The 12,840-nt window shown below is 44.0% G+C and overlaps 1 protein-coding gene across 1 annotated transcript; it reads right to left on the reverse strand.

Annotated features, from left to right (window-relative positions):
- Positions 1 to 1,101: 1,101 nt before the first annotated feature.
- On the reverse strand, positions 1,102 to 4,149 carry LOC307116428 (cell adhesion molecule CEACAM21-like). The gene is made up of 3 exons (XM_079800376.1): positions 3,976 to 4,149; positions 2,739 to 3,098; positions 1,102 to 1,505 (listed from the first exon to the last, which is right to left on the reverse strand). The coding sequence occupies exons 1-3, from the start codon at positions 4,037 to 4,039 to the stop codon at positions 1,228 to 1,230; spliced, it is 702 nt and encodes a 233-aa protein (XP_079656502.1). The 5' UTR covers positions 4,040 to 4,149; the 3' UTR covers positions 1,102 to 1,227.
- Positions 4,150 to 12,840: the final 8,691 nt, after the last annotated feature.

A 12,840-nucleotide genomic window follows, 5' to 3' on the forward strand; every position in this document is an offset into this window, starting at 1 on the left:
GAGGCAAGAAGCTTTTAAGTAGACTTAGGTATATTTCAAAAGGACAGAGAAAGAATGTGAAATTACAAATTGCAGTTACATTCCTAAAGAAAATGCTCTAAAAATGTAGATTTAAGAGGCCTAGTCAGGAAGAAAGGTTAGAGACTCTGAGGGAAGAATGAGGCCTCTGGTTCATAACACAGCTACTTTCTGCACAGCGGAGGGAAATACAATTAATCTTTTCAGCCAAGACCCAGTTTGCATTGCCAGAGTTCCTGCAATTTATAAAGAAGTGCAAGTTCCCAGCCATTTATAAATAGATGCAAAATAGCTGAGAGACTGAACAGAGTTAGCATCTGATCTCCCAGAAGGCTGTGCTTCTGGAGTTTTCCATGGAGACATTACATTTCTCTCTACAGCCACCATCCCTGTGATCAAACGTCATCTCCAAGGAAGAAGATTATTTTGATCCTATCACATGTATCGCAGGAGTCATTCAATTTGGCTTGATTAATAACCTAAGTGCAGAGGAACTGACATTCACCTTATAGTTTGCTCTGATGCATGTTTTTCTATGAAACCTGAGAAGGGAGATTTAACAGCCTCTTGAGGTTAGGCGGCCTCACCCTCACACTTCACCTGCAGTTTCTCTAGTTTTGGGGGATGCCCTCCTCTCAAACAGATTACAAGTCTTCATCAGGTCAAAATTAGCTCCATAAAAGGTGAGGTCGTTAATAATTCTGTTTTAACTAGGACATTTGCTAAGCCTAGCTTATATTACCAATGTTTCCAATTCTATTCTAGCAACAACGAGGACAGGGTGCTACTGAACTTATGCAAATAAGTCTAGTGTCATAACTAAAGGAATATTCCAGATGGCATTAGTAATTTGGGGGAAGACAAAGGTCACTGTTGCATCTCACATAGGTGTTCTCTTATCTACTCCCATCATCACAAGTGTCCAGGCACCCTCCACATGTCTCCCTGGAAATGGGAGAGAGCTCAGATTCCTGTGAAGCACATTGTGTCCCCTCCATTGTGGACATGGTGCAAATGGGACCAACCAGAGATGGGATCCAATGTGGTATGTTACCTTACGTCAACAATAATGACAATGCCAGCTCACATTTTTTAGTATTTATTGATTCACAGCAAGTTTTCTAAGCAAATTCCACCAACACAAGAAATCTAATAGGTACTTTTTTTCATTTTTTTAGTTTAAGAACATAGGGGAAGGGAGGAGGATCTCTAGTACTTGACCTTTAACACTACAGGGTCACTTTCAGCGGAGCTGATGGGGTTGGAGATTTTACACTGGTAGTTCCCTGCATCCTCTCTCCTGACAGGGTTTATGGTGAGGATTCTATCATCCTGGGACAACGTCATCCTCCAGTTGAGCTGCAGCCTGGTACCATTGAATAACCAGTAGGTGGACCTCATATTTGAGCAGCAAGTCATCTCCACCGCATCCTCATTCTCTTTGACTGTGGTGCTGCTGGCTAGGAGTATGGGCTCACTCAATTGCGCTGTGAAGAAATAGAGGGTGAGAATGATTGAGTGTGGGCTTCAGACCTGGGGCCATGCTCCTGCCTCAAATATCTAAGCCCTGACTCTGATTGTTATGAGGGTAATTTGGTTCCACAATAAAAATTAATTAATTCTAAATTTGCCATCACTCCCCAGACCAAATCTACCCCTCTGAACTGGAGAGCCCGAAGAAGGAAGGATATGAGCCATTGATTGCTCTAGTGATCCAAAAACATCTAATAAGGCCACTGGGATTGGAGGAAAAGATGGGGCTATGACTGCAGATAGACCTCAAGTGACTCAGAGCAATTTCTCATGGTCTGTGTGACTCTGCTTAGGGACTATTTATCCTTGTGCCTCACTTTCCCCTCAGTGAAGTAAAATGAATATTTGACTGCCAGGCTGACAAAGTACTACTCATAAAATATTCACAGTATAGGACATAAATTTTGGGAAGGAAAACTGCTCAAATGAGAGGCATTTGTTATTGATGGACTTCACGAGAAAATCTCCTGGGCTGCCAGGAGAATCTTTACTCCTGCTCCTCCCTTGGGACACTAACCTTTCTCTGGAATCTCCTAAGTCACCCAGAACAGTCAGCTAATAATCTATGGAGCTTGCCCAGTTGTACTCTCCACACACAGTCTCAGGTGAAGGACCATGCTCCATCTCTGCGCTGACGTGGCTCTTAGGTTTGAGCCCCAACTGGTGACCAGCTCAAGAGCCTTGTGCCTCTGGCACATGGGAAACTGTTGCTCTCACTCAGCCCTTCCCAGGAGGCAAAACCCAACCAGAAACAGGCTCCCCAGGTCCTCTGGAGTCAGGACATTGTGACTTGGGCCTGGAGAGTGGCTGCCCAAGCTGAGCTTCTCTGTGAAGAACCCAGGGAGCCCCTCAGGCCAGGTTCTTACAGAGCCATGCAGGGTCTATCTCAGGGACATAATTGAGGAAAGGGGCCCAGGGACCTGGACTGATACTGGTCTCCCCATGCTGACTCACACCCATCAAATTGGTCCTTCTCTCTGTGGCGAATGTCTGTGGGGCTGGAATCTGGGAAGGGAACTCTAACCTTAGGAAGTTTGTCTCCACTGTGTGTGTCCTGCACTAAATGCCCAAACCCAGCTTGGGACATGATGCAGAGGCAGATGGAGGGGAGTCCAGGGCTGGCAGTCCTGTGTGTGAAGTAGAATTCACCCCACCCGACACATAGAGGTCAGAGATCAATCACTCACTGTAGACGCTGAGAGATACCAATCCATATGCTTTTTGGTTATTTTGAAGGTGAGCTACTACCCTGTAGAGTCCTTCATCGCCAGTAGTGAGGTTTCTTATGAGCAGGGATCCATCAAGGTTTGCTGACTCTCGACCACTGTATCCGGGCCCTTTTAGATATTCATCTAAACCCAATATATATATACCAATTAAATTAGAGAACTCCGTCTCTGTTCCCCTGTACCACATAAAGGCTGTACTATCGCGAGGACTATTGCGGATAGGTAGAATCACATCCTGCCCTTCAGCAGCACCAGTCGAGACAAAAGCAATTTTCGCAGTGGTGGGTGGGATCCAGATGGGAAGACAAGAAGGGAAGACTAGAAAGGAAGAGAGAAATTGATCAGTATTTTGATCTAAGCATTGGGATGGAGAGATGAGGCATTTCTCTTCAACTCTCAGCCTTGGTCTGTGTGTGAGTTCGTGTGTGCATCTCCTTGGTCGAGGTCAGCAACATGGCCACCATTGCTTCAGCACCTCAGAACCTATGCTTTCTGTTTTGAATTCTCTTTCCCAGCTGTCTGTGTGCTGTCCTCCTTACTACCCTCAGAACCCTGTTGACACTCAGTGGCCTTCTTGGAAGATCTTCCTTGGCCACGTCCTCTAAAGACGCTCTATCTTCACTCTCTGACCTTTCCCCGCTCTGTCGCTTTTTGGACACTTGTGGGTACCTGATATCTACAAGTAGATCTCTTCTTCTCTATTTTCTCCCCATATAGTGTGAGCTGCAAGTGGGCAAGGGATTTTGGATCTTGTGACCCCTCAGTGACTGCAATAGGCTGCAAACACCTGTGGGTGCATGAATGAGTGTTTGCAGGCTTGACCATGTCCCATTTCATATTTTCCCATATTTGTAGTTGGTGGGGACAATGTTTAGCACCCCTGGTTAAAATGTTCCTGCTATCACCTGAAATAAATTGTTATTACTGTGGTCAGTTGTCAAAATTCAATACTCTGTGATGAATAACTTAGCAAATGAACCGCAATTGAGGTTTTCCTGCCCCTCACCACTTTCAAATCGTGATATTTTGCTGTTGCTGAGCACCCTCTCTCATCCTATTCTGTGCCCCTGTGCTTCCACTCAGGTCCAAAGAGAAGCCCTTCCTCCCCTTCCAGAGTGCTGTTCTCCCCAGGGGATCTTGGCCACTCTCCGACTCCCAACCTCCCTTCCATTCCCAGGGATTATCCCCTCCTTACCAGCCAGCAGGAGCCCCAGCCAGGGGATAAGTCCTCTGTGGGCAGAGGCTGCAGGGAACTCCATGGTGACTGCTGCCTGCTCTGACCCTTCCTCTGAGAGAAGAGCTCGAGGTCCAGTAAGGCTCCCAGGCACCTCTGTCCAGACTGGTGGGATGTGCAGTCCCTCCTTCCTGTGTGCTGAGCCTCCTCCTGGAGCAAGATAACCTCCCTGGTCATGTGGGCCAGGGCGTGGTCAGGGCCCAGGACCTCCCTTTTCCTCCCCTCATTTTTGCCAACCCTGTTGCCCCGTTCAGTTTACCTTTTTTCTGTATTTTGGTTTCCTGGAAACTGCTGAAGTCTTTGACAACACACACACACATACAAACACAAACACACACACATGGACAGACACATGCCCAGTAAAGCACTTCCCTAAGGCGTCTAGTTCCTGGTCATTCTCCGCAGCTCCCTGTCAGTGCATATTTGACTTTTCCCTACAGAGCAAGAGGTCTGCCCCCCCCACAGGAATATTGTCACAGGGAAGCCCTGGATCTACATTGGATCTCCTGTGAAACTTTGTAAGGATTGGGATGCCCAGGTGACATTTTAGAAAGGCTTCTTCAGCAGCTGCACAGCTTGCATGGATGCCAGGATGAAACCCTATGATGTGAGGGTGGGGAGCCCTGCCCCTCTCCCGTGCACAGGACGTGTCTCCAGATCCTCTTAAAATGCAGATTCTGACTCAGCAAGTGTGCAGTGGACCAGAGACTGTGCATCTGACAAGCTCTCAAGAGAGGTGGGTCTTATTGGCCTGTGGAGCCCACTTGCAATAGCAAAGCTGAGGGGGGCACATGTCCTCCTGAGAGGATGACCCCTCACCCCAGCATTGGCCCCTGCTTCATCTTGGTCTTAGGTCTGCCAGCACCACACAGAGAGCCCCACAGGCCACAAACTGGGTATTGTTTCTGGTTGTGATACAGAAACTCAGCTGGGCACTGGGTCTTCCCTGTGTTCTCAAATGTGCTGGGAAGATGGGATTTCCTTCCAGCAGGAAGACCACAGAGGTGACTATCAGTGAGGAGGGGTCAAGCTAGGTGATGACTGCAGATGGACCCTCCCTCTATCTCAGGTTGTCACCAGCCTGGCCATTGTTTCCAGAGACAGAGTCCACATCACCATGGGTATCCAGGAGGACATGCAGTTTCCAGGTGTGAAGGGTAAGGTGTGAAGCAAGGACTATGGTGTGAGCTCAGGTGGCTGTGGCCTCCATGGTCCTTGGGAAATATTTTCATGGATACCCTCCATCTCTTTGTTGGTTGACCCTGTCCATGTCCTCCATGACTATTCGGGCAGCCTCTGTCCTCTACCTGGGGGACTTTTTTGAGGTCACCTCGTCTTGCCCATGTGTGGTTCCAGTTATGATTTGGGGAGCGACATAGAGATTCCTGATAAAGCAGCTGCCCCTAGACCTTCTCAAGGTAAGAAATGTCCAAACCTGTAGAGGATTGTTTTGAGTATTTCAGCTGAATTGATGTCATATGACTGCAAGCAAGATCTCAAATCCTGAGAAGAACAGCAGTTTTGTCACTTATTTTATACATTATAATCAAAGGAGAAGATGAAAAAGTTGCATGAAATCTATTGGAAAGCGAGAGAAATGATAGCAGGGAGATTTCTAAAAATACATTAAAAGCAAAATGGAGAAACACGTATTATTTTTACATTGGAGGGTCCAGGATAGTTAACATTTATACCAGGTACAGAGGCTTGCCAGGAACCAGGCAACAAGAGCGCTATGGGTTCTTGTATTGTGGCACTACAGACTCTGCCTTCAATGGGTCTAGCAAAGAAAATTTGCTAGAGGAATGTGATGTCAAAAGTATGTTATCCATGATGCATAAGAACAGGGAAAGGGCTCACTTAACGTAAAGTCTGACATTTGCTAAGGAAGCTGTGGGCCTGTGACATGACTACCTGCCATCACCTGCCCCGTTAGGCATTTGTGATCAGACCACACTGTGCATCACTGAGCTTGTCAGGCATGCAATGGGGCCCACTGGGCTTATCAGGTTTTTCACACAGCCCCTTTTTCATTCACAGTTTCAGGAAAGAGCAGGTGGGACAGCACAGGCAGGACGGAGGGACCTAGAAAAATCTATTGGATTTTCAGGGCATGGAAATTGGTCTCCTTCTTCACCTCCTTAGCCAAAGCCCAGATCAAGTGTGGATTTCCTGTGTTTTGTAAGTGCGTGTCAATATCGCCCCATAGAAAGCAAAGGGAGACCTGCAGGCAATGTCAGGTACTGCACTAGGAATGCTGACCAGGATCCAGAAGGTGGGAGCTCACTGTGAGCCCTGGACAGAGGTGAGCTTTGACCTTTAGATTAAGAACCCAACATCCAGGGCCCGGTCCCTGTGTGTCTCATACCTCCTGACTGCATCCTAGGACATGCTGGGGCCAGTGAGAAGCCTGGCTGTGTCCAGAGTATTATAAAACCATTGTCCAGAAAGCTGCTCCCTCTGGTGGATTTGCTGTTTCAGGAGGATGTGCTTTCTGGGTTTTCAAACCCAGGGTATGGTGATGGCTCTTTTGGGAGAGGGTGCTGGCCTGGATGGTTGATCCCAAAAATGCCCTCTGAGTTTCCCATCACAGCATTGGGATATTGCATACAGTCATCTGTGTCCCTGTCTGTCATCTGCTCTAGGCCTCCCGACAGGGCCCAGATTCTGGAGGAGCTCCACATGGAGTGTCAATCAGGGGACTCAGTAGGTTCCTCTGTTAGGGGAGGTGAGACCCCCGTGGGACCATTAGCACCTCTCAGATGGAAGCAACCCCAGATCCTGGGTTCTCCTTTCCCATCCTGCTGAGGAAGTTCCCCTTGTTCCCCAGGACACCCTGGGCTGGTGAGATGTCTTTAGGGGCCACAAGCAGCTGTATCCACATCTGAGATCTGGGGGATGGGAGTCATCCCCTAATTTCCTTGAGGTGAGGGTGAGCACCCTCCTGCCTTGGTAGAAACTCTACCTGGGATGGAGAATCCAGAATGTCTGGCAGGTCAGGGATCTGTGATAAAAGGAAGAACATGGGTTGCTTTCCAGACCCTGAAGAGATGAGTGTGGGGAGGGTTGTGATTTCCAGGCAAAGAACTCAGAGCGGTCTGACCCCTCACTGTTAGGAGGATCCTGTCCCCCTTTCCTGACTGTAAGTGGGATAACAGCTGACTTGGGACATCCCCGTGTAAAAAGGACTGTGGCTTCCTCCCAGGATGACACCAAGCCTTTGGATGGATAAGGAACATGATCTGACTGCACGTGTCACACAGGGTGACAGGCTTCCATTATATGGTTTCCCTCATCCATTTAATGAGTGTTTACTGAATATCTGTGGTGATTCAAGTCAGTGCTGGTCCCTGGGAATGCCACAGAGAGCAGGAAATACATGGGCCCTGCAGTTGTGGAGTTTAACTTGTAAGGAGAGACAGGGTCTCAGATAAACGTTCCATAAACATTTATGTAGAAAAGTCTTTCACACAAAGAATTACATGCTTGTAAAATTATTAAAAGGCTAGAGAAATGGAAGTTAAAGAGTTGGCACTGGAAGTCAGATTTTAAGGCCGTGCTGGCACAGCCCCCTTCCACAGGTAAAGAATGAGCTGTGTCTGCCAGAGGCCACCCATTAGTCAACACAATAGCAGAAATAAGATGCCCATCTCCTTTCCAGCTTTCAAATTACACACAAGTGCATCTCAAAGGCTGAGTTTATTTAACATCTGGACTCTTAATCACAAGGAGTAGGGGAATGGAGTATTTAACCTTTCAGTCTACCTGATATAGGAGGGAACATGGAAAGGGGTGGAATATAAATGCCATGTGCCAATACATGGCATGTCTGAGTCCACATGCAGGCTGTGGGACTCTAGGCAACTGATCCCACCTCAAAAAAGTTCGGTCTCCCTATGTGATATCATAGGAAGGTATTTGTTGTTATTTCCTAGTTCTTAGAAATGAGCAACAAAAATACTTTGAATTTTATGATTTATAAGGGTGATAAGAGTGTCTTTTGTGGTGAGGAAGAAACTCTAACAGACCTGTGGATAGATACAAGGTAAGGGCAGGTCACCATAAAGACAAACCCTTGCTTAGAAGCAGGGATTGCCCTGAAGAGATGAGGGTTCATAAAGTGTGTAGGAATTTTTGGGAGCCTATGTAATAAGTGTTTAAATCTATAGATAATTTTTATGGGTTTACTTGAGCCAAATTGATGAGAATTGCTAGAAAGCCAAAGCTCAATGGACTGAGAAAATCCTTCAGAAAATTGGACTTCTACTTTTTATTTTATACATTACAATCAAGGCAGAAGGTGTAAGGGGTTACAAGAAATCCATTGGTGAACTATTTGAAGGCAGGAGAAAGCAAAGTGGGGAAATCTCTGAGATTGGATAAACAGTAAACCAAGTAGACACATACTAATTTTTCATGAATGGGTGCTGAATAGTTAACAGTTAACAATTAACATGATGACAATAACAATGAGGGGATCTGCGGTGCAGTAGGAAGTCTGGAAATAAAGAAATTACACAAACATTCCATAGGTATGCTACTGTACACAGGCTCCGTTAAACTAAAGATTGGCCTTTGTTAGGGAGGAGGTTGGCCTAAGATATGACTATCCACCATGGCTCACTTTTCTTTAGAACATTTTCATTTCAGATCATCCTATGTAGTTACTGTAGATCTCTGAGTTTGTAAGCCCCAACGCAGGCGTCCCCTGAGCTTGTCAACTTGAGTATGAAGACCTTTTATGTCAACACTTTCAAATTATGGTCATAAGTCAATCTAAAGGATGCATTAATGACCAACGTTTGGATTGGATAATGTGCTCCCACAGTGCTAAGAAGGCTAATTCCAAAGAAGCCTTAGTGTAAACATTTGTCTTGCTGAACAACGGACCATTGGGGATGGGCCAAGACTACAACCTTGGATGGAAGTCAAGGCTGAATTTTCTCAAAAGTGAAAAGCAGGTAAATGGGAGGCAGGCAGGTTCCATGGGCCTTCACTAAGAAAAACAGTCTGGATTATTTCTAACCTATAATCCAAGTTTTGCTATCTGACTCAATTCTCTGTATTTTGCCTCTACTATGACATTTACTCATAGTTTTAGGGCAACCTATACATCTCTTCAATTATTATCATCTGACCAAGAGATGGGTTGCCATTTACTATGGCCCCTATATTTCCCATTGGAAACACTCAATAATAACTATTCATTATTAATCTGATTCTTGCTAGTTTTGTATTTAAAAGCTATAACCTTAAGGTTTATGCAGAAACAAGGACATAAGAATACAATGCTATAAATTACAATTTCCATCTAAACATTCCAAAGTCAAGGAAGACAGTAAGTTTAATCAGTAAATTTCCTATGTCTCAACAACTGTTACACAGGGCATTGTTTGTAAAGCGTCTATTTTAATTAATATAGTTAGTAATCCTTGCTAGGTTAAAGTGTAATCATATTCCCATAATCAGGTTCTAGCATTCATACAAAAAATATCTTCCTCAACATTTCTTCTCTACTAACTTTCTACATCTACCCTTGTTCTTCTTGGTTTATCGCTTTTTAGTCATTCAAAAATAACCAACTTCTGGAAACATGCTCATGTCACTAATCATCTGAGAAATGCAAATCAAAATGACTATGAAGTACCATCTCACACTCTCAGAATGACTATCATCAACAAATCAACAAATGACAAATGCTGACAAGGATGTGAAGAAAAAGGAACCCTCATGCACTGCTGGTGGGAATGCAGACTGGTGCAGCCACTGTGGAAAACAGTATGGAGTTTCCTCAAAAAAATTAAAAATGGAACTTCCATTTGACCCAGTAATTCCACTTCTAGGAATATATCCCAAGAAACTAGAAACACCAATCAGAAAGGATATATGCACCCCTATATTCATAGCAGCACAATTTACAGTAGCTAAGATCTGGAAACTGCCTAAGTGCCCATCAGCAGATAAGTAAATTAGAAAACTGTGGTACATCTACACAATGGAATACTACGCTGCTGTAAGAAAAAAAGAATTATTACCATTTGCAACAGCAGGGATGGAACTGGAGAACATTATGCTAAGTGAAATAAGCCAGTCAGAGAAAGATAAATATCACATGACCTCACTTATTTTTGGAATATAATGAACAACAAACTCCTGAACAAAAATAGAACCAGAGACAGAGAAGCATGTCTAACCGATGAAGGAAGACTGGGAATGAGAGAGTAGGAGATCAACAAAAGGACTTGTATGTATACATATGAGTATAACCAATGGACCCAGACAGTAGGTGGGGTGAGGGCATGTGCTGGTGTGTGGAAGTGGCCAGGTAGAGGTCAATGGGAGGAAAAGAAAAATCATGTAATACTTTAAACATTAAAAAGTTTAAATTTCTTTAAAAGCATAAAAATGATTTTAATATTGAAAAAAATAAAATAATAATCAACTTGCCCAGCCAGTGTGGATGAGTGGTTGTACATCAACCCATGAACCAGGATGTCACCGTTCAATTCCCATTCAGGGCACATGCCTAGGTTTCAGGCTCCATCCCCCACAGGGGACATGCAGGAGGCAGCCAATCTATGAATGATTCTCTCTCATCATTGATGATTCTCTCTATATATCCCTCTCCCTTCCTCTCTCTGAAATCAATAAAAACATTTTTTTTAAAATAACCAACTGATTAGGAAAAACTACTCACTTTTAAATTCTCTTAAAAACAAACACTTTACATTTCTTTCCTTTGCTATAGCATTCTTTCTAAATTCAAAATGTTACCAGAAAGGGAGCCAGGTCCTGAATGGATTTGCTTAAGGCCAGCCTACAGTGTGTGAGTTCTTGACTTGGTGCAAGAAACATTTCACAACATGAGTTCAGGTGATTTAGAAAATATGTTTTTAAAGCTTGGAACAGTGAAACAAGGAAAGGCTGAGGATAGAGGCGGTAGGGGATAGACTAGGCAGGGCTGTTTGGGCTCTCTAGAAACATGGGAATGAAGTGACTCTGGGTGAGGCTGCTGTCAGCTCACGGGCAAAAAAGTTTGGGGGACAGGTCAATGGGATTAGTCCAGGACAAGCTGCTGCTGCTCATTGCTCCCCTGGTTGCAATCTGAATGGAAACCTCATAAAGATTAAAAGGAAAAAAAAAATCACTCAAAAAGAAGATGGGGCCGGGGGCGGGGGAGGGGGGTCTGTTCCACAAGGAGGGCCCAGGCTGTCTTTTCTGTCTTGAGCTATTTTATTTACTTTCCGAAGGTGGGGATTTAGCGGGGGACTCAGGGGAGATTTCAGTAGGATTTTCATCAGCTTTCCCAGGTGTCCCTTTTAAGGGTCATGGTCTCTAATAATGGGTCAGTGCCAGGGCAGGCAGTCCAAACCTCATTATCAGCAACATTACAGGGAAGGAAAGTCCTCCCTGGGGCCAGTTTTGCCCATTACTAGGCACCCAGGGATTTGCACCCTGATGGCCTTCTGTATCTGGCTGTAATTTGCTTGGCCAGTTTGTTTAACTACCTGTCTCAGTTGCCTAATTACACTTGACAAGGAATTTTCCTAGCTTCTTACTATCCTGTCTCAAAAAGAGAAAACATAAAATTATTATTAATAATACAAAAGGTATCATATAAACCTTTAGTCATTATTAAAAATTGGGCTATATATACAATGTTGAAAAAAAGTTCAAAGAACAAGTTTAATTATTATTATCACTAGTATTCACAGACAGGTAAAGAAAATCAATTTGTAGTTATACGGGCCTTGTCAGTGTATTGGGATAGCTGTTGATCTCTGAGGTCAATGACCTCTCATTCTCAAGAAGTCTTTGTTCACTATATGTGGAGGCCAGTGTCAGACACAGGGGCAGATGTCCATTTCGGGTTGGGTACCTGATAGGGTCCCTTCAAACAATGTTGGAGAGTCTTTCATTGATGCCTTTTCCAATTGACAAAGTAAGTCATGGTCTTTGAAGTCTTCATGTGCTGAGTGCACTCCTGTAAAATAAATATCACTACTTTATCTGTCCGTATAAGCTGGTTAATAAGTTCCTTATAATAATGCAGAATGTCTCCTTTTTGTAAGGTTGGTTCACATGTCCCTTCATCTAGATACATGGGGTGACTCATGACTATTTAATGAGGAGAAAAGCTATGTGTTTACCAAAAAAGGAGATTCCAGGTTGAGAAGAACCATAAGGAGGGCTTTAGGCCAAGGGAGATTAAAAGCTTCTGAAAATTTACCTAGTTGAGTTTTAATTATATCATTTGTATATCACACCAATCCAGAGAACTGGCATTATAGGTACAATAAAAAGACTAGTAGAATAGGCCAAACATTAGAAATGAATTGTATTTTTTGAACAGTGAAATGTGTCCCTCAGTCACTGTAACTCATAGGAAATTCCCCAATAGGCATTAGGTTTCCCCAATAATCATTTACCTTTCTAACTGTTGCACTCCTTCAAGTGAATGCCTCAACCTAGTGAGAATAACATACAAATCATAACTAACACCTATTTGTATTCCTGACATGGTATCACTTGGATAAAACTCCATTACCATCTTTAAAATGGATCTAAAAGAAGTAGGAAATGACCTTGGGGTTCATGGAATGATTTTCCAGGGTTATATTTACACAGTAGAACATCTGCTACACAGTTTGCAATCTATAGAAGGAAAAGCAGTGACATGGAATCCAGTGGTCAAAGATTGGAGAGGTAGAAGAAAAAACAGCAAGGCATAGAGAGAATCTCTGGGATTAGATAAAAAGTAAAGCCAATCAATGCATACTTCTTTTATATTGGTTGGTATAAGATAGTTAACAGTAAACAATTAGC

Source organism: Cnephaeus nilssonii (assembly GCF_951640355.1).
Source record: "Cnephaeus nilssonii genome assembly, chromosome: 20".
In the NCBI taxonomy this organism is placed as follows: Eukaryota; Metazoa; Chordata; class Mammalia; order Chiroptera; family Vespertilionidae; genus Cnephaeus; species Cnephaeus nilssonii.